Consider the following 22,132-nt stretch of genomic DNA (forward strand, 5'->3'; position numbering starts at 1 on the left):
AGCGGTTCTCACATGCATAGCACCAGACTGCCTAAGCTTCAGGCCTACCCCTATCATTGACATGTCGTTAGTAGTGCCCTCGACACTACAAGCACACCACGCAACCCATCCGTGACCCCCTTACAGGGGTTACTCAATCCATCCTCTGATACCATCCCACCCTCCATCCGTCCGAGCAGTCGTAGTCTGCACAAGATGCATCCTAACGCACCCGACAATCCCAAAATAAAGTTAATTACCATACAGCCTAGTATATCTAGTACCTTCTCCGATACCGCGCATGGCTTCCAGACCAGGGAAGACAGAAATGTCGCGGTAGGCACAGACATCGACACATGGATACATGAACCAGGATGCCAATCCTCCCAGACACACCACGCCACCGGTCCGTAGATAGTTACTCTCTCAACTAGAATCACGCCCCGAGCCGCAGAGGTCAATGCTAGAGGGAACTATCTGCCTCCGTACTTTTAGGGGGGGGGCGAAAGGATAGTGCAGTAGGATCATGTCATGCAAATGAAACTTCGAGACTAAGACGAGAGATACTTCGGCGGTTAGAAACTTGGACGAAGCGAGAGAGTCTGTGCTTGACTTTTACCACATATTACTTAATTTACCTCCATACAACCATACACAATGATGCAAAAATACAGACCAGGAAACATACAGGAGAGGGGATGGAGTGGACTGAATTAGAATGTGAAAAAAAAAAAATTATCATCAATCATCATACAAAAACTAAAAATACCAATGATCGTAGAGGGGGGGAACAAAAGTATGCGCCTACATACACACTAGCTAGGATGTAAGAAGCATTGCCATCCAGACTGACTAACTGTATTGAACGAATCCGAATCCGACCGAGATTGACTTCGTTCTGGACTTATTCGATGAGTAATAGAAGGATGGCAATGCTTCACACTTGCTTTCTTTTGTTTTGTTTTTTGTTTTTTTGCTTTCCCCCAAGTGCAGTGGTCATAAGTATGTAGACACTCACTCTCCGAGTCCGCCCCATGTTTGGGGTCCAGTGAAGATGCAAGCCAAGCTAAATATATGTATAAGAGGCGATGTTATTCTTGGAATGATGTGATGAGATTGTCTGAACTGCATATTCAGCATGTAGGTTGTATCTGTGTGTGTATGTATGTATGTGTGTAGGTATTGTCATATGGACTTGGATAATATGGCAGTGGGAGGGAATCAGCTGGTAACAGATACTCCGTACCTGACCTCGTCACTTCCACTTTCGCTTCGCTTCACCAACTAAACTACAACCTCACCCACCACTACCAGTCATGGATAGAATCCTCTACAATTACAGTTACACACTTCCGGCAGTTTGGCATTTGAAATGCCGGCCGCATGGAAAAACAAGAACAGCAGGATTCTCGGTGAGCAACAGGCTGCATGGTAAAGAGGGAGATCATCGTGATCTCCCGCATCCCACGCAGGTTTGGATGGGTCCTGCGTGGTTTTTTCGACTGGAGAGAGAGGAGAAAAAGTGAGATGGGGTTGGAAATTGGGCCGGGATGATGGATGACTGGCCCTGCAGGTTGGAAATGAATCATGAATGGGAGTAAAGGTAAATTGATTGATCATCATCATCAATCAAGCAATCAGCCAACCATCAAAAGGGCTGAATATTGACTCCATAGCAGATGCAATATAGTAGGTCCTGCCATTGCTCGACCCCATCCTCCTAACTCTACTGTCAGACCAGGACTGTCATCTAACAGGCTGTTACTCTTAAAGGTCTTAGTGGATGCTCGGGATGATCAGGACAGAAAAGACTCCAGAACACACAGACACTAAAGCTCCATCCCGCAGCCGAGCCAGCCAGTCAGCGACATCTGCTGCAGGTGGGAAATCGCCAACGCGAGATGGGATGCTGATCAACCGGACTGATTGGTGATCCGAGCCCTTCTTTTTTCTCCTGGGGCTGTTCTTTGCGACGGTCGGGCATTTCCGTTGCGGATCATCTGGCTGGCTGGCGGTCGGGGGTTTTACGTGCCAATCGGTCGGGCTGCGCAACAACAGGGTTCAGGATTATCGTCCATGTTGGGCGTCAAGCTGCTGAGTGCTGATGCTGGCTGGCTGGCTAGCAAGCTGCCTGGCTGACGCTGGCTTCAAAGTTTGAGGGTCTGCAGGAAGGCCACCTACTGGTGGAGAGGAGAAAGATGGAGGATTGCTCTCCAACTCCAGTGGATCGTGGGATAGATGAATAGTACGAAAGGGATTGCAGTTGCGCCCGTTCCAACCCGCGCCTCGATGCGGCCCGGTTTGCCACGACCAAAGGCAGCTTCTTTTCCTCCCCCTGCAGTCTACGCAGGACTTACTTGGTACTGGATATACCTGGTTGAACTCCCGTGATTCCTCTCCAATCATTCTTCTCGAACTTCCCAATATGATCGACACCGCCATGGCCTCGATCGGGAGTGCGGGGATACAGCACTGATTGGTGCAATATTCGACGAGCAACGCGCCGTTGAGCGATCTCCAGCATCATCACATCATCGCGTGCGTTTGCTGCGTGGAAAAACTGGAAACAAAGCATTGCAACAAAGACTGCTTTGAAACAATGAACTTTACTACACCGTCTCCGTCATCCACGGAGTCGCCGACATTGGATGGGGTCCATTCGGATCCCCAAGTGGAGGCGGGATTTCCTCCCCTGAGGGGCTCCAGCTTTTCTCCTCCATTGACATCTCGACTTGCTTCAAGCGACCCTCCACTCGCTGGACACCGTGTACTCCCGTAGGATCACGCCAGCGCTAGTCTCTCTGTATGGTAAATCATGAGGGCACGGTAGGATGCTCGCCAGCAACCCGCCACCACTTTTAGCCCATTATTGTTCGTTTCCCCGCCGCCGCCCAACGTGGCCAAACCCGCCTCTCAGGCATCGCCATCGGCTGCCATATCCCTGTCTGCTATCCTGCCAGCTTATCACCTTTTCCCTGTCGACGGATGATCGGTTCTGTGGCATGCTGATCGGCTACGATGTAGAAGCCCTAAGGTCAACCCTGCTCCATCTTTGCATTCCTTCTGGCCAGGGGGCTTTTTCCACCGTCCGAGACTTGACTGGATTCTATCGTGCCGCCGATGCTAGCCATGGCGCCACCTAGATCCTCTTAGCTGGGAATGCTAGTCAAGGCCCTGGTGACCTCGATTCCGGTTTCTCGGGTCCGTCTAGGATGTGCTATTCTGTGAAAGACTTCCTCTTTGGGGTAGTTTACGCCGCTCTGGGCGCTGTCCTAGTCTACCAAGTGTGTTTCTAGTTGCCACACTGGCGGAAATGACCCCCCATTACATGGACACCTCCTACGCCATCAAGACAAGGTTATCCAAGTCCAACGGCCCTCAAGCCCATCGATCCGATAAGCGAAGGATTTAGCACGAGGGAAAGGAGTGGGAAAACGGCGGAGCCGAGCTTCAGTAGTCGGGCCCCCGATTGATTGCTATCCCTCTTGGTATACTGCTCCGACACTATGGCACGGTCTGCCCACGAGCAGAGACGCGCGTAAGCAACCAGCCCAGCCCCCTGCCCCCTGCCCCCCTCAGCCCCAGGACATAATATGAATCGCCGAGGATATTGGCTCGGTGTTGTACGGCGATGGCACCGTTACTCTGTGGGGGTGGTTGCCGTGTTGGGCTCACCCAGTTATCCGTCCTAATACCTCCGACCTCACAGCCACACCCATTGCTATCTTTTCAGGCCACACGGACCCTGAGCCAATGCAGGAAACCCGGTCGATCAAGGACAGAGCGTGATTTCGTGCAGAAAGCGCCAGTATAGTATACCGAGTATAGCCGCCGTAGTTACTCCGGGATCGAGGATGTACCTGCGGCCTGGACTACAAGGAAGGCAAGTATCTGCGGAGTAAGTCGATACGGGATATGCGCGCAGGCTTCATCTATCAAATCAGAGGCAGTATATCCAGCTGCAGCGTGTCTAATGTCTCAACTTTCGTCCGCTGCAGCGGAGTTGGGAGATCGCCCGGATGCTAAACATTCATCCAACCATCCATTCTGCAAGTGCCGGCCCCAGAAAAACGAGCGGTCAGAAGGAGAGGCTGAAACCCGGTCTGCGTGTCAAGTCACATCTTCCATGCTGCTCTGACTAAATATGAGTCACTTCAGGCAGACCACTACATTGTGTGAATGTGATGGCTACGGCGCTCGCGTAAATCAGCCACTCCTTGTGGGTGCATTCTGCAGATGAACTCGAACTCCAAGATTTGAGGCGCCTGCAGGTGAGTGATCTGTCTGCCAGTGAGTGGCAGCGGGCGGATGGATCTTGTCATCTGACATGAATTAGTCTTGTGATGTGTAGATGCATGATATCATGGCGGATCAGTCTCGATGATCAGTCAGACACACATCAGACGCCATTTTTGAGGCGAGCTGTGCTGCTGCTGCTGATGTAGCTGTAGACTATAGTTAATCCGCAGATACATCGAAGCGCCAGATGCCAGACACCCTACAGGCAGGAATAACGATCTACACCATACAGAGAGTCATGGACGCCTAGTGCTGACCGAAATGCTGCCCTCAAGCATCATCCTTCCCTCATGCTGCACTAGTTTAGAATCCCGGAACCGCTTCGGTGACATTCCGAGCTGCCCTTATTTCCAAGCAGATAAATTCTTCTTCCCATTTCAACTACCTGTATTGCAAAATGCTTCCATATATCTATACAATCAAGTATCAAAACAAACATATGCCAACTACACAAAGACCTTGATCTCATATCAGAAAGGAAAAAAACCCAAACATCTGAATAATACACACAGACCAAAACAATACCATACATCCAGCCAAAGACAGCCGACAGGAAGGATGATTGATTTGCTCCACATAATCCCGACACTAAGTTGCCGTTAGTGGCCTATAATCTCGGGCATCGGACTTGTTCTGGAGATGTTCTGGGTCCGCACTAGTCTACTCTGGGTATGGGCGGCCCCGCCTGCCACGCAGCAGATCTGTAGATTTGTTACATGAATTACGGTTACTGTTTTGTTGATACGGTTGTATTGATTCGGAGTGTGTGTTGAGTAGTATACTAGGTTCATTGACTAGCAGGGATAATGGATGGCGAGGATTTATTGAATAGAGTTTTCTGGAAATTTAGAAAGGAAGGAGGGATGTTACTCAGTATGTTAGTTGGTTTGAGTGTTAGTAGTAGTATAATTTATGTTATGTGGTTGGTGAGTGAGTGAGAGATATATCGCGGAGTAGAGTATACCGACACATGACGATATCATGGAGTGATATATGTTCCTGACTCTTATCTGCATCCTGATACTTATAGATCATCATGTTATTGTTCGTTAGGAAGTAAGTAGTCTGATTAACTGGGTTTTCTACACTGTCAAGTCAGGACTCATCCCACGTCCTACCACATTATACTACTTCATATCCGTATATTCCCAATATATCCACCACAAAACATGAACCCTATCCATCGATCAAAGCAACTAAATCACTCAGCTGTAGTAGACTAAATTCAGATGTGACCACCGCGGAGAAATATATATCAGCACGATATCCAATAATATTCCCCCCTTTCGGCAGAATTAAGTTTTGATTGACATGTGTTCAGATGTCATTACTTAATACCTCTGGACTAATGTAGTCCGTGGAGTGGGATGCAGAGGAGAGAGCCTACTTCTGGTTCGATGGTTGCATGGTAGGGTGGATTCTGCATGCATGTAAATACTAGTACTTCGTAGAAAGTGTATTCGATAGGGGCTTCCCTGTTGGGGGTTTGGTTGGTTTAGTAGTATTATGTTGTGTTGTTGTGTTAGTAAGTGGGATGTGGTGATAGTACTGGTAGTTGTAGTAATGTAGTTGAGGGCTGGGTTACTATGGTTAGTAGTTGTCTGTATACAAGACTTGGGGATATAGTATATTTTAATGGGAGTAGTATACTGTAAGTGCATTCTCAAATATAGTCCATCTTGATTACTGCTGTTGTTGCAGTGGTATATATATATCCATGAGAAGTAATTGCCTAACACATACTATACTACTACTACGAATTGAAATATATATAAACTGAGAGTGTAATGGGTGTTACTACTACTACGACACAGCGTATACCTAGAAATGCATCACTTCAATATGATATGCACGATCTATAGTACTACTCAGGTGATACAGTGGCAAGTAATGCCCTGTGAACACTACTACAAAGCACATTGTACAAACCCAACCAACAATCCATTGACCCCATCACTGCCACCATCACCCAATCAGACCACTTGAAGGAGAATCCTAAGTCGAAGGAATCCAACTATTTGCCACAGAGGAAGTGAGCGCCCTGCTTCCGCCACTCCAGGGCTTACATACAATATGGGCCGATGGCTAGACAGCATCCCAGTAGAAGGAATGAATGAAGTCAGGTGCTCTACAGCCCTGATGAGGCTTCAAGTAGGAAGTAAGCGTAAGGTAATTGAGACAAGTGCTAAACAGGTCTGCTTTCATTGACCCTACAAGGACTACCAACAAGGGTTCCAACAACTACGCGAGAGTGAAGCAAGAAGACAGCACAGAAGGAGCAGACCACCTAACCAAGCATCTAACCAGTTTATCCCTCCCACCCCAGCATAACAACCAAAAGAATTCACAAGCAAGAACCACACCCCCCAAATTCTAGAACCCATCGAACCCATCAACCATGTGCTTTTCCATCCACCGTTCGCCTTACCACCCAAAGGAACACCACCACCGGATCCCTCCATTCCCCCCTTCATTTCCGAACCCTGACTGAACCGACCCATGGCTAATCCATCCATCCTTCCACGCTTAGCCGAGAGAAAACACACACCATCCATCTATCTCCAACACACACTATTCAATTTACATCTCGCATGCCCGCCCATAAACAGTATAGCACAAACTCCACCCTCGGGACAGACAGACAGAACAGACAGATCTAACTAAGAATCTACCAAGTGGACATACATAGTACTTAGTTGTCTCATCTCGTCTCATCCAAATTACTTTTTTGTTTAAGTAACCATGAATTATCATATCCCGTTTCCCGTTTTTCCCGGGATGTGGGCTTCCACGTTCTCAGCTTGCCCCACTTCGGATATGAAGATGTAAGGTCAAGTAAGTATCCAAAGGGAAGAGACATGGTGGAAAAAAAAGTGGGGACGGAGGGATTGGGCCCAGCCCTAACCATGTCTATGCCATGGCATGAGAGATGATGATCCTTCCATATTCATTCAATTAAGGATGGAGAAGAAAAAAAAAACAGGTAACAAGGAATGGAATGGAATGGATAGCCGACCGGACTTGTTTCTTACGTCGATAGATATTACTATGTACTCCGTACATAGTATGTCTAAGTGAGTGGCCAACCAAGTGAAAAAGTGGGTATATACATGACTAGCTAGTTAATTAACTAGTTAGTAAGAAAGAAAAGAAAGATGGTTACCTAAACCGGCTCCCTCTCTCTCTCGTACTGGACTCCACTGTACGCACATATGCAACGCACACACACACAAAAACACGCGATGATATCTAAGTAGGGTGGGTCTTTCTTCCCTCGTGTCTGTCTGAGAGTGTATCCAATGTTCAATCTCCGGGTGACAACTAACTAACTAGTCTAGTTTGCTACCAACTAAATGATCAGGTGATGTTCTTGGAATGAGATGAGATGGGAATTGTACCGAGGTTCGTGATCGATCAGCCTCGTGTATATTGCACACTGTCTTAGATGACTACTTGTCTACATAGTAAGTAAATGAAGTATACACCACCACCCACATAGAAATAGAATAAGAAAAAAGGAAACTAGGACACGAGCTGCACATCATGCACGCTACTGAATGTGCGTGACTCCCGTGAACTTTGTCCTACGTACCCATCCTCCTCCATCTCCAACAAACTACCATGTATCTAACCATCGTAGAACTAGAGCGAAAGACTGAATCAACCATCTAACTAACTACTAACAACCTAGTCTCCAAACGCAATGTACATGAACCAGGATTAATGATTCCCCCTTCCCACCTTGGGTCGCCAAAACATCGGCTAAGCCAAAACGCATGACATGACTCGACCCATCGATATCGAACCTGGTTAGTTAGCTGGGATAAAATGTGTAAAATGAGCACACGCCAACTTACTAACCAAATGTTGTTTGGTGGCCATCTATCTAACTATGTATCTATCTAGGCAGATATATTAATTCGAAGTGGACTAACTAACTAGTTATCTACGATCTAAGTAGAGGTAAACCCGTTCACATGTCTGTGACTTGACTCACTGTCTTAGCTTAGCTAGATCCCTAGATTATAGTAATAGGTGTATACGAAGCCACAAATTGTTTTTTTGGCATCCACAGAAGCAAAGAACATCAAGTGATCTCATCACGCTACTGCTGCTGCCACTGTCATGGCATTGTTTCAATGCAATGCAAATGTATAATAATAAAACTCAATGATCGTCAAGATGAGAGATGGGGGGTTTACGCAAAGAGAAACTATACCCGAGATTGTTATCATTATTATTGTTATTTACCATACAGACAGACAGATATGGAAAGGAAAAGGAATGCGGATTGCGCCGCTGGCCGTCTAGGGTAGCCCTGCGCAGCCTTTCTCTTCTCGCAGTGAGTGAGTGACTGCCACTGCCATGTGAAAATCACGCGTATCACACTTTGTTACGCAAGCTAAGTAACTAACAACTTTCTCGGGATAGAGCTGAGTGGAAGATATATCCTCCCTCCCTCTTGCTAACAGGCTAACTAGCTAGTTAGGATACTAGCAACTTTAACTCAAACACATCATCCCACACCATCATAGTTCCTTTTTCTTTTCTGGCATGGATCGAGAAAAGAAAAGAAAAGAAAGGACGGATGGAATGGTAGTATCTCGGTAAAACCCAGGATCGAAAACTAGCCCAGGTTGTATCTTACGGTAAAGGATAAATCCACGCTAGTAAGATACCAAGCGGCTTGTCAAAAGGCAAGCGTCACGATAGTGCATCGGCTTTGGTGCCAAACTCGGGAAGGGCCGACCGCAGCTGCAGGCGGAGCCGACGTCTGCCACGTGAAATGACCAGGGTCCAGAACTCCAGGGAGGCCGCTAGGACCGCCTCTAGTCCCAGTTGGGTTTGGAGTGTCCGACGCCCGCTCCAGCAGTTCTTAGCGAAAAGGAAGGGGGATTTTTTATTTATTTTAATTGTTTCGTTTAATACTAGTTAGTAAGGCGGTCGGTCGGTCGGTCGGCATCTTTGTTCAGGGGCCGATTTGAGAAGATCCATCCATCCATCCATGAAATGGGAGGATGATGGAAGGGACTGTAGATGAGGAATGGAAAACAGAGAGATTGGAAGAAAAGTGGGATGCTAAGCCTAACACGGCCGAACGGGAGGACTGCTCTCTTTCGGTTCCAGCTCGCAAGGGAAAAAACTGTTTGCATCACCTGCGCGCGCAACACATCGTCAAGTCACGCACAACCAGCGCCAAACTTACAGACGCGACTTAAACCACACAGCCTACAGATGAGAAAAAGAATGAGGCGTCATCACACACATCACTCTCTCACCACACCCCTTACCCTGCAGCATGTAAAATAGAGAAAGAGGGAAAAATGATGCGCTTCATTCCGACTTCCCCAAGGAAAGAAAGGAAAAATCCTACCAGATCGGTCTCCGGCACTAAATCCCTTCCTTAACTCCGGGTTTCATCTAGGACGTGTCCCACTGCCATGAGGCGTGCACGTATTATGAACCCCTGGCTGCCTGGCTGCCTGGCCTGGGGGGGAGTCGCGCTTGCGACAACACTGTTCGTTCGTTCCCCACGAACCCACGGCTGTGTCCCTAGTTTAGTTCCCTGATGACGATCTGCGCTCGACGCCTTGACTAACCAACGTGGCGTTCGGGGAAGATGCTGGTTCTAGACAAGTTGATACCCGTCGTTTTGCCGGTTGCTTGAGAAAAAGTAGGCCACCGCAATCCTTCTTGCCGGGCCATAGCTCTAAGCTCCAATCACAAGCCTTGCCTAAACCTCTTAGCGATCCCCCGATCGTGACATCTGTCAAGTCTATCAAGTGCCGGTAGGGGGTTAGGTTCTAGATCTTGCCTTTTTTAGCAAGGGGAAGTTCTGTCCCATCTTACAGTATGTAGGGAATATCCTCCATGAGATGCCGGCGCAACAATTACTGTGGATTCTGGAATGGAATGTTGTAAGCAAGCTGGAGCCTTGGTCAATCAAGTCGTAGGACTCCGTAGTCGTGGTAGTACGGCGGGGCGCCAGGAAAGGCCCAGTATGTATGGGCTGATTCTTTCCCAGGGAGCTGGGCTGGCAAGTTAGCTGCCTCTCTCTCTCCCTCACTCATGGGGCCGGGCGGGACGAGATGGTCCTGCAGAATGGCGTCCATGCGTCAGATTCTTGGAAGTTGGCACACACCAAGCAAGCCAGTCTGCAGATGTGCTGGAGATCAACCGTCTTGTGGTCAAGCACAGCCGCCATGTCTTGTGCAACCCCCGATCGGTGGAAAAAGCAGAAAAGAATACGAAATACGAAGCGAAATAATAAGCAGTTAGAAAAAAGCAAAAGAGAGACAGCATAAAGGCCAAGAAGGAGAGATGGATGAATGGATGATCCATGTCATTAGTCATGGCCTGTTAGTGGTGGATTCAATACGGTCGCAAAAGCAACGAACGCAAGACATGACGGCGTCACGCCGAGGTTGATCGGAACTCCGTAGTAGCAGCTGAAGCTGAAGCTCAACCTTGCCTGAGGCATACAGAAAATACAGTCAGCAGCGAGTAAGCGACGATCCGCCCACTCGTGGCTGGGAGAGCTGAAACCGGCACAAGGTTTCGCTTCCCTTAGTTTGATCGACCGTCACATCTTTGCCGCCCGCCTATCCCTCGGAACCGAAACTGTGACCTCGACCGAACCGCGACAAATGAAACAGACGAGCTGATGGGTTGAGCAAAGGTGGCTTAGAGAGCGGGTGGTGCCGCCTGTCCATGGTTGCTTTTGGAAGGGAAACAAGATGGGATCGACACGAGAGGCGCAACTTGACTTTGCTGATGCCGTGGTTGTTTGGCACTCTCGGCGCGTGTGTGTTACGTATGTCTCTCGTCGGCACCAAAAGGTTAGATTGAAAGAAAGAAGAAAGAAAGGATTTAGTTAGTTAATGGTTTGGTGTTAAGGCAAAAATGCCAAACCATCGGTGCAACATTTCACACGATAGTTTGATACTACACCAGACAAAAAAGATAAGCAAAGCTATCCAAAATAGCAACGCGGACACGGATCTCAAGAACGGCAAAGTCTCCGAGGATTATACCACCCTGGGCCGGGATCAGATCAATAGCAGCAGTAATCAGCAGGTAGTAGGGGGCATAGACTGTTAATAATGCGGTGGGCACCTCCGACGGCATTTGTTCCGGGTCGGGGGGAGTGGATGCTATTATTAATCTTGTCAGGGGGATATTATTTCGATACCCGCACCTAAGCGACTTGCGGTAGGATTCCCGACGACTATTGAGGCGGTCAAAGCTGGAGCGTTGGAGAGCGTTGGATGATCGGCGTGCGCATCATTGTCAATCTTTATCAAGATTCCAGAGTTTATCTCGGAATCTCCCCGTCGCCTAGAAAACTGGAACCGGCACACGTCTTTGCCGAGCTGGCTGGACTTTTGGCTGGAATAATGGGCCCATGGGTTGCACTATTACTCAGACTAGTTATTCTGGAATCCATAACTGATACATAATATTATGCTCGAGACGAGGATAAACACCGCAAGCAGAATACCCATAGATAGATACCCATAAGTGAAGGCATTGAATATCCTCACTACATATAAACTATCCATCTAGAAGATCATCAAAAAGAAACCCCCCTAATGCACAAATACCTACCTACATACCTACCTCATTCCCTCACCGTTATACCTAGATACCCAACCCATGCAGCCAGAACCTAAAATTGGGTTGTAATGTCGTGGAAGCCCCCTCGAAAAAGTAAAAAGAAACGAGAATGAGATGCATCCCACGAAGTCAAATTCCAACCAACACACACACAAAGCTCACGCTGCACTGTAACTCAAGAATGCGACCACAACTACTCCGTAATTCCCACTTCCCCCTTCCCCCTTCCCCAGTTTACCCCTACCTACCCCCTCTTTCCCCCCCTTCGCCTCACAAATAATCCAAGAAATTAGTTGGCAGAGACAGAAAAAAAAACAAGAACATGATCGGTCGGTCGGGTCGGGTCAGTCAGTTCAGTCGGTCGGGACCCGACAACCTACCCAGAGAGTTACTTACTAGTATTCGTCGAGATATCCCTTTCCGGGCATGATGTGCTCGTTTAAGCTCAGGGCGATTTTCCCGACATGCGCAACCGCTAAGCGAAGGCTATCTGAGTTGCCTCTTAGCACAGCCATACATACTACAGTACTACGATATGTTTTCATTTGGATCATCAATTCATTTCGTATCTGATTGAGGCTGGTGGATGATTGTCCGTCTGTCGTATACAACGCGCACTTCCATAATTAAAACAAACCCTTTCCTTCCCGATTATGGAGTCTATGCTTTTGAGTGACAATCAATCAGTCCCTTTAGGATGATAAAAGTAAATCATCAACACGTATGCACTGCCCAACTCTCAATTCATTCATTTCCATTTTCCTTTCCTTATTTGGCTCGGGTAAAGATGAATGAAATTTGGTGGTTCGTTCATCGGCTCGCCCGTCCGTTCCCTTCTTCGGTCGGCTTGACTGAGTAGTAAGTAAGTTAAAGTGGGTTGGTTGTGTATGTGCCGGGTCTGCTCGGTCGCTCATCTCTCTCTACCTCTACTCTCATCGGCTCGGTCGGTAAGTAGGTATCTAGTTAGTATAGTATGTTCTGGAACTTAGTACTTACATCTCACCTGCTCAAATAGGCAATATCCCACTTTCTGCGTTATATAGCCCATTTTATTTATTTATTTATCCATATATTGCCTGATCTGCCCTGAGGGTCGGAGGGGTCGGAGGGGGGAGGATGAAGATCACCGCGGGACCTTTCCGAGGGACAGCATATTGATATGTGGATTGTGGATCTACATACTACGTAGTATTCGACTGACTTATGCTGTACTCCGTAGATACGTAGTAGATAGGTTAGGTTAGGTTAGGTTACTTTTTGGGGTTGATACATTGTTTGTGTTTGTTTGTTCCACCTGGTTATGGATAGGAGGGTTTTACTTGGCGAACTGTACTGGTGAACTTGCGTTCTAATCATTGGGGGGTTTGGGTTTCATATGCTTTCTTTACCCTTGTTTAGTTTGAAACTCAACTTAACTCATGGCGGGGGAGGGGAGGGGAGAATAATGTCTCATGGTTTACTTTAGTTTAGTTGCTTTTGGTTTCTTAGGATGTCGTAAGCAAGCTTTTTGAGGATCTGTGACTATGAACTGCCGGGTGGTTGCCGCGGAGGTGATTGGAATGGATGGATGCTATACTAGACTGCTACTACTAGTACTCTTACCCCCCGCTTCGTGGTGATGGTGGCGGCGGCGGCTCAGTTTCGCCTCAGAGTTCAGAGTCAAGATGAGACACATACGACAGATGAGACAGATATAGTTCCGGTGTTCCGAGGATCATCTACTACTTACTATCTACCATGCATTTACTAGTAGTGAACTACGATGCAAGAAGCATACCATACTACACCATAGTAGCGTAGCCAACTATCAAGGGTAGTAAATACTAGATGATAGTAGAGCCTCCCAACCCAGCGGATACTGTGATAATCCAAGGAAATTGATGAAAATCCCGACCGTCTGGACCGACCTCCCAGGAAATTAATATCGCGGGTTTACTATCCCTATAATATAAGATAATATAATCTAAACTAACACTGACTACGGGAGTCGTAGGTCGTAGGCCGAGTAGACTACTAGGGTAGGTAGGCTATATGGCTCGCTCGCTCGGTCACTACGCAAGAGCCGACGCTTAAGTGGAGAGAGAAGTTTAGTAACGAAGGGGGGGGGCAAAAGCAACCAAGCCAATATGATTGGACGGGAAGGGGGAACGGACAGCTTCGCTTCCACGAGACAAGAGCATCAACCTAACAGCCTGGAGCAGGCTCGTTTATTAAAGTTTGGGACCGCTGGGGAATCAATCAATCTGCTCGCACATGGAACTGCTGGGACTGGTAGTACGTAGCTGGAACTGGACCAGGTTTGATCATTAATTGTGGGTTTAATTTTCTTTCTTTTTCTTCGTTGTTCGGGTCGAGTTCCATGTGTAGGATGAAAGAGGAGAATCCTGACGCGTATGTCAGCTCTTCCATTAATCGTATTGTCTTAGAGTAAAAGTGTGTGTCCATCCATGGATGAATCAATCTCCGTATGGAGTAGTCAGCCGTTCTGGATGCCACACACACAAAACAGCCCAGACGATCATTTAATCTATCTTGCAGCATCCGGGGGAAGGAAATGGATTTGACTAAGGATGATGTAATTCGGCGTCGCCGACAGTTGGCGTTTGTTTTTTGGATTGTTAGGTTACTTTAGTTGGCACTGGCAGGTTGGTAAAAATGGATGGATGATCCGCTAAAAGTCGCCAAGGAGGGGGGAAAAGGAAGGCAGGAAGGGATTGATCGACTGTGCCATTCCATTGTTGCGTCTCCCTTCGCTACAAAATAAAAATTCACACTAAGCTGGATATGTACTACGGCCGGGAGCATTACCACTTTGGGCGATGGGGGCGCTCGCGTTGGCATCGCTCAGGTACGCTTCCGGTAATCGGGTGTGGGCGGTGTGGTCCGCCGCTAAGGGTGTTTTGTGCTGATCAGTTGTGTTCGGAAGAATACCAAGAAAGAGGTAAAGTGTAAGGCCAGCCTGCTTGCTACTACTGAGGCTTGAGGCGCGACAGGGATGGGGCCTGTTTAGATGTGATGATGATGATGATGATGATGATGATGATGGTGATGGATTATGCCGATGAATGAATGACCTCAAAATAGAGATTTTTTGAATTTCAATTTTTGCTTGGCTGTACCTACAGCATACCTTACTGTAGATCTACTTACCCTTTCCTAACAACTACCACGAGGTTCATATTTCTTGTGAAACCAAAAATTCGTGACATAAAAACAGCCAGCCAACCAGCCGGAAGCAATTCATCCGACGGGAAGCGAACGCATAAACTGACTGACTGATGACTGATCTCGGTTCCCAGAAATAATACCGGGATGATCAACAACTAAAACTACAGTTAGTAAGGTGGAAAGTAGTAGGTCCGTCCGTTCTTTCTTCCCCCCTTCGTCTCCATAACCCTTTTCGGGATTCGTCTTGTAGCTCTCCCGGCCGAGGTACATGTCTCGTGTGTGAGCGTCCCGCCCTGCTCCGGCTATGAGGCCCTTGGGGACCTCCCGAGAATCAAAGTATAATTGTGTCTCTTCTCGAAATGTCTCGTTTAGCCATGCTTATTTTGGACTTGAGACCGCCCGTAGGCAAAGCTTTTTAGTTTAGACGTCGTGATCTGACGGTCGATCCCAATGGAAGTGAGGGAATGCGGATATGGCCTTTTGGCAGGGAAATCGAATCCATCTACACTACTATCCACTTCGGCAGTTGATATCGGTGGTTATTAGCCTCGTCAGTCAGCCTTCCTTCCCTTGATCATGGTTGGTGGCTGTGGTGATGATGACGATTATGATGATGATGATGCGCTGTGCAGTTCCCACCAACTAAATCGATGCGGCCCGAATGTGGACGACAGGCAGAGAAAGAAAGAAGCAAAAGTGCAAGTAGATATCCGGTTTTGAGACAAAGTCAATTGTCTCAAAGAATATTTGCTGAAAGGGGTGGTGACTTAGGCACACATACACACCAACAACCCCAGCCCTGGTCGACGTCATTGACCAGTCACCGTAAAATGCATGCACCATGCAGCATCCGCAGCATGGTTGATCAATCAGGGGAGGTTTTCCCTGGATCCCTTGAGTTACGCCTGGGCCAGTCAGTTATCGCTTGCATGGACGATGCATTTTTCTCCATCTCCATCGCCCGGTTTCTGTCATTCTCGTTGGATGGTTGATTTTCTCCGTTCTGCAAAAACAAAAAAGAGTTACTAGTGGTCACTGCCTGACCAACACATCTCACCAGCCCCCAAGAAGAGCAAAAAAAAAGAAAAGAAAGAGTATTGCTAATAATGAGCAAACCCAGATGTGAATCTACATCGTACATAGATACATCTCCGTAGTCTATACAAACTAACCCTCGGGGGGCCAGATGATCATACAATAATAATAATCATCCGAAAGGGCTTTCCCTTCCGTCTTGTTTGTTGGTCGGATCGGATCAATCTAGCTGACTTGGGATTAGTTTAGTCAGCGGCATCCTTCTGCTCTTCTTTTCTTTTTCTTTTCTTTTATTTAGAGAAAATTACTTTATTCTTGTTGGCTGTCAACTGCCATGATAATCTCCGGCATTCCTCATCACCGTAAAAAGAAAATAAGCAAAATAGAATAAACCATCTTGGCCCCCCGACCGACCGAAAGGAATGGGTGCTATGAACTAGTCTAGCCTGAGGATCGTTCAGAGATTCCTTTCTTGGATGGACCAGATCTAAGCTCTCTTGGGCTTAGAGCCCCCTTTTGCTTAACAAGCAGGCCAAAAAGAGCGAGCTGCCATGCCATCCGCGCATCGTGCCGCGACTCCGTCAGCCCGGCCGGCCCCAAGGGATTGGACCATCCCCGGAGACATTTCCCATCCCAGACATCAAGCGAGTCATGGCCCTCACGATGGGCGTTTCTCCATTTCCCATCTCCGTGGTCTAGGGAGAGAAACTAAGGGGGTGTCTGTGTTAGTCGTGTAGTGACGCTATCAACGGAGTCTCTTCCATCAAAGTAACTTTTCTATTATTATTATAATGTGCTGGTCTGTGTTGCTGGACCACGCACGCATTGTCTCAGTACCAAAGGATCTTCGGAGAAATAGGATCGAGTAGTAAGAGACAATTAATTTAGAGAAGGAATAACTATGGATGGAATGAATTCAGGGTCACCTTTTCAGATTGTTTTCCAGAAAGGGATGTTTAATCGACCGCTAGAATACGGAAAGAACGGAGATGGAAACTGAGACCAACCAGGGTTGAGATCTGGGAATAGATTGGATCCCTTCTCTATTGCGCTCTCTCTCTGTGTGTGTGTCTGTCTGTCTGCGTCTTCCCCTCCCCCCCCCTTCCCCTCAAACCGGTGATCTGAGCCATGCTGGACCAGGGTTGGTCTGTTTGGGTCACGGACAAGTACCGGGACGGAACCAGCCAAGTGGGAAGGAGGGAGGGGTACCTTAGGCAGCGAGTTTCGCCCACCGAGGGCCCCGAACACACAGGATCTACGGGGAGGAGGAAGAGGGAGGGGGGCGTGTATGGAAAGCAGAGAGGTGGGGAGGAGACCCAGAAGGGGACAGCCAGGACTGGCTAACCATGAAAGCTGGTTGGAAGCAAGCTGGAACCACATGAGATCAGGTTCTCAAGCAGCAAAGCAGCCAACATCCAGCAGCAGTAGCAGTGGCAGCAGAGCAACAGCCAGCCAGCAGCAGCGTGATCGTGCGGCAACGATCAGCCGTTTATGGGGCATGGGATCGTTGTGACAGGTAAAACCAGGACGGAGCCTTGGGGGTTCCACCCCGAAGAGAAAGATCGGCTGCTGGCGTAAGTGCAAGCCAGATGGTAAAGTAGGTCCAGCCCAGAGTTCGATTCGATTACCACCATAATACCGGACGGAGACTTCCATTTCTTTGCTTAGAGTCGTCGACTAGTAGTAGGGGGGTGGTGTGGATGCCAGTGGTGGTCGGCTCCGTCCCCATGATGAAGGATGATCTCTGATTGATTCCTTGAGGGCGCGCATGATGGAGAAAGGAAAGGTGTCCGTGGATCTGCACTAGCGCCAGACTTACTGTAGCCGAGCCCCGAAAGTACCGTTGGCTTTGGCTCCATCGGCCGATCTGAGAGTGAGAGAGACAGACAGACAGTGTGTGTGTGAGAGTGTGAGAGTCAGAGGTCAAGAGAGTCAGAGTCAGTTACTGTGTGGTTGCTGTGCCCTTCGTACGACGCAGTTACGTACCCCCTTCTCCTCCCGCCGCGTTGCTTCTTTCAGGAGTAGATCTCCGTTGGGATCTCATTGTTCGTAACTTTTTTTTGAAGAGTTATGCTCGTGATGTTTATTACTTGCTTGCTGCTGTTGCTGCTGCTACTGCTACTGTTGCCAAATGGTCTAGAGCAAAGTGGAGGAAGATTTCCTGTCGTCATACTTTTACTACTACAAAATTCTCCTTTGTCTATGTATAGCACTTGTAGATAGAAAGAAGATGATCGACTGTCTCTCATCTCGTCTCTTTTACCCAGTCTCAGCTTGATCTGCCATCATCTTACTTCCGTGCTCATCAGCTCCCATGGAAAAACCATCCACTCTTCCCAGGGTTAAGGTGGCCTGGGGGGGAGGGGAGCAGCGAAGGGTGTGGAATAATGGTGGAGGCGGCGCACGTTGTTTTAGCTCTCGTTGAGCCTACCTAAAAGGTATAGCAAAGCTAATGGCAAATCATCCCGGTTAAGTGTTTTCTCATTTTGGATTTTCTAATTTTCCTCTTTTGGAATTCCGAAAGCGGTAAATTAGAAGACAGGGAAATTCAAAAAAGAAAATGGAAAAATTAAAAATAAAAATTCCAAAAAGAAAACGTAAATTACCCGCCAAGAGCAAGACATCGCGTGTGGTGCTCCGTACCGGGGCCACTGCCCATTAATTAAGCTTTGGGACGGAGGTATCAGCCCTTGTGGAAGCGAATCGAGTAAAATAAAATTAAATTAAATAAAGAGAGAAAAAAAAAAAAGATATGTGGCCACTGCGGGCTCTGGAATATTCAAGACGCCGCTGGGACTGGAGGGATGAAGGAAGAGAAGAAGAAAAAGAAATTAGTAAAATAATATGAGGATAAACCAAGCCAGAACGGAGGATATCGTACCTGTTCGGCTGTGTGGCAGGAAGAAGGAAGTTAGTAGGTTCATCCCTCTACTAGACGAGATCCTCATCAGACGGGGGGAGAAAAAAAAAGTGTAATTATTTGGGGACCAGCGATTTGCGTCGGATTCGCCCGCTTTCTCTCCCTCCTGTGAGTCTGTTCTGTCTGTCCTGTCTGTATTTTGGCTTGTCTTGTGTCTGGCTGCCTTTTTTTTTTTATTTTTATTTTTTATTTCGCGTCTCTTAGTTTTTCTCCCTCTCACACTCTTTTCGGGCTCTCCACCCGTCGGTTGAACCACTACGGCCGGAGTATACTCCCCAGCGGGCAGCTATAATTAAACTGCCTGTCGATTGATCCTCCCTGGATTTTATTTTATTTTATTATTTTATTTTCTGATAAAATAAAATATTCCTCTCTATTTTATTCTATTATTTTTCCTGTCAACCTTGCTCCCCACTTTTCGCATATCTCCACTATTCCACACCCTCAATCATCGTCTCTCCTTCTTTTCCCCTCTGCCATCCACGCGCTTTGGTCTATAAACCCCGTTCATATCCTCCTCCATCTCTCCCCCCCTGTTCCCATCAAACCCACCCCCACTTGTACCTTGCCTCCAATTCCATTGGATCCATCTTTCGTTGCCTCTTGACTCGACCTCGCTTTTATATATCTTCCCTCGGTAGCCTCCTTCTTGCTTGCTATAAGCTACCTCTTCCTTTCCACTCGGTTTCATCCAACCTTATATACATACATACATATACATCCACCCTCCTCCACCACCACCTTCCTCACCCACCACCACCTACTTCAACACTCAACATGGATCTCGCCAGCCTCATCTCCCACCCGGGACCCGATCCCATCATGAAGTCTAGAGCCTCATACAGCCCTCCCATGACCTCTTACAAGCGGTCCATCGAACAGACTTCCGACTCATACTTCCCCTCCGTCCCGATCTCCTACACCCGCTCCCCGCAGCCTCCTCTCTCCCCGCCTGTTGAGGACCACTCTCCCAAGTGCTCTCTTCCTTCCATCTCTACCTTGCTTGAGGGCGCAGATGGCGCAGCTATGCACGCAGCAAGTATGGCCCCCAATGCTTAGGAAGTTGTCCGGAGAAGACCGAAGGAGTCAAATGCTGACAAGAGATTCCTGCAGAGCGTACTAGAATGACCCCTCCTCTGCAGCGCGACCTTGATTCCCGCCAACAGTCGCAAGCATACGACCTGAAAGCCAACGGCCCCCAAATCGCCCTGCCCCCCACTCCCCCATTGCGCCCTGGGTCTAGCTTTCACAGCGCCGGCCACTCCCCCGCTTCCTCCATCTCTGCTGCCAGTGATGCTGCTGCGCCCAAGCGCTCCGACTCCTACCCTCAAGTGCCCATGGCTCTGCCTAGCCCCTCGGATCGGTCGTCCATCTCCAGCCAGGGTTCCGTTCAGGGTGTCTCCAGCGCTTCCTACGCCTCTCCCGCTCCCAGCGTCTCTTCCTACTCCTCTCCCATTGAGCCTTCGGCCTCCTCCGCCATGTTCTACCAGCGCACGGCGCCTTCCACTTCGGCCGCTCCTCTCCCGACACCGGCAGCACCGCAACAGATTATCTCCCCTGTGAACCCTGCCTGGCAACACCACCACTACTTCCCTCCCTCCAGCACCACGCCCTACCAGCAGAACCATGATCGCTATATCTGCCGCACCTGCCACAAGGCCTTCTCGAGACCTTCCAGCCTGCGCATCCACTCTCACAGCCACACGGGCGAGAAGCCCTTCCGCTGCACCCACGCTGGTTGTGGGAAGGCCTTCAGTGTGCGCAGCAACATGAAGCGTCATGAGCGTGGTTGCCACAGTGGTCGGCCCGTCGCAACTGCCATGGTATAAAAAGACCGCCACTGGGTGTCCGGTCACCTTGATGCGCCTCGAAGGCAATCAAGGCAACAAAAAAGCTCGACAAAAAAGCAAGAGCTATACAATCCAAAAAAAAAAAGGACCATACCACTCCATCATACCAACCTCCCTGAACCCAGCGACCATCTGCTCTGATTTCTTCTTTGAATGATACCCTTTTGTGCATGTTTTATATTCACTTCTTATCCTCACGCACCCGGGAATCTATGGGACTTGGGTGTGTTGTGATGGGGAATTCCCATCTTTTCTTTCTTCACTTCCACCTGTGTATATTTGGATGTCTTCTTCCCTTTTTTATATTTTATTGTCCATGTGAAAAGGAGCAGGCGTCGCTGGTTTTCGGTCTGGGAAATGCAAAGCATCATAAGAGTCGGGAGGAGAATCATTGGGCATGGGATTATATCGGAGTCTCAACTCTGGTTTGAAATTTTTTCTTATTTTCTGTGTTTCCTATATCTTTTTTCCTTTTTTTATTTCCTTATTTTTCCTTGTGTCATCTCATTTCCTTTGTTATGATGTGACATGACCTTGTGAACAAGAGATGTTCCTACTATACGATTATAACAAACGCACAACAGCTTTGTTGTACTCTGGTATGAAGAAACCAAATTAAGAGCATAGACTCGCATTCTAGATGAACCTCAAGCTTCCATTCCACCAAACCATTACAAACTATAGTATAATCCAGCGTAGATGGACACTATCACTTCGTAATCATCGTCTTCACCCCCTCTTCCCCCCCTCTCTACATCTAATCATCTTGCTTACACCTTACCCACCATACTCGTATCTCAAAAAGTGTAAGACCTAACCACCCGTTCTCCTTCGCAACATACGAAGCAGAAAGACACAGGCTCTTTCTTAAGTCTTCTTAACTAAACCATCTTATCTTCCATCTTACTTAATCCCATCTTAGATCTTCTCCCCCCCACTTCACCACTCTTTCTTCGCCTCTTGACCTCTTCCAACTCCCCAAGTTCCTTATTACTAGCACCGGAGGGAGAACTCGTCAATACCTTGACCTGACCATCATGTAAAACAAGTCTACATACTGCATCCGGACCACTTCCATTATCAAAGTCACCATTAACGAGACAAACTAAGTAATCATCAAAGTACTTACTACTAATAGTAATAAAGGTGAAACGATATAGAGCGAATCTGTAATTCAGTAATCTCAAATTCAAAGCGATCTATATACTACTCATACTCAAACCATACTTTCAATGACGGAAAATATGTAAAACCTGCGATAATT

General features: G+C 47.8%; 4 protein-coding genes across 4 annotated transcripts; 2 read left to right on the forward strand and 2 right to left on the reverse strand.

Moving 5' to 3' along the window:
• Positions 1–1,182: 1,182 nt before the first annotated feature.
• On the forward strand, positions 1,183–1,350 carry BO79DRAFT_162056 (uncharacterized protein; the record flags this gene model as incomplete). Its single annotated transcript, XM_025679053.1, has 1 exon — positions 1,183–1,350. A coding segment is annotated over one exon (168 nt), but the record flags the coding sequence as incomplete, so codon positions are not given.
• A 348-nt stretch (positions 1,351–1,698) lies between these two features.
• On the reverse strand, positions 1,699–3,110 carry BO79DRAFT_241492 (uncharacterized protein; the record flags this gene model as incomplete). The annotated part of the gene is made up of 6 exons (XM_025685123.1): positions 1,699–2,023; positions 2,120–2,314; positions 2,397–2,539; positions 2,595–2,735; positions 2,836–2,889; positions 3,075–3,110. The coding sequence occupies 6 exons, from the start codon at positions 3,108–3,110 to the stop codon at positions 1,756–1,758; spliced, it is 837 nt and encodes a 278-aa protein (XP_025533816.1). The 3' UTR covers positions 1,699–1,755.
• Positions 3,111–14,668: 11,558 nt separating this feature from the next.
• On the reverse strand, positions 14,669–15,074 carry BO79DRAFT_222952 (uncharacterized protein; the record flags this gene model as incomplete). The annotated part of the gene is made up of 2 exons (XM_025683580.1): positions 14,669–15,014; positions 15,046–15,074. The coding sequence occupies 2 exons, from the start codon at positions 15,072–15,074 to the stop codon at positions 14,669–14,671; spliced, it is 375 nt and encodes a 124-aa protein (XP_025533817.1).
• A 4,479-nt stretch (positions 15,075–19,553) lies between these two features.
• BO79DRAFT_74249 (C2H2-type zinc finger protein) lies at positions 19,554–20,943 on the forward strand. The gene is made up of 2 exons (XM_025689681.1): positions 19,554–20,057; positions 20,132–20,943. Exons 1-2 carry the CDS (start codon positions 19,796–19,798, stop codon positions 20,845–20,847), a joined length of 978 nt encoding a protein of 325 aa, XP_025533818.1. The 5' UTR covers positions 19,554–19,795; the 3' UTR covers positions 20,848–20,943.
• The last annotated feature ends 1,189 nt before the right edge of the window (positions 20,944–22,132 follow it).

Source organism: Aspergillus costaricaensis (assembly GCF_003184835.1).
Source record: "Aspergillus costaricaensis CBS 115574 unplaced genomic scaffold BO79scaffold_68, whole genome shotgun sequence".
NCBI lineage: Eukaryota > Fungi > Ascomycota > Eurotiomycetes > Eurotiales > Aspergillaceae > Aspergillus > Aspergillus costaricensis.

What these genes read in the sequence shown, in the direction of transcription:
- BO79DRAFT_74249 (XM_025689681.1), top strand. Translation starts at nt 19,796, where the DNA reads ATGGATCTCGCCAGCCTCATCTCCCACCCGGGACCCGATCCCATCATG. An exon ending in CGCAGCTATGCACGCAGCAA is followed by an intron (nt 20,058 to 20,131) that starts GTATGGCCCCCA and finishes AGATTCCTGCAG; the next exon opens with AGCGTACTAGAATGACCCCT.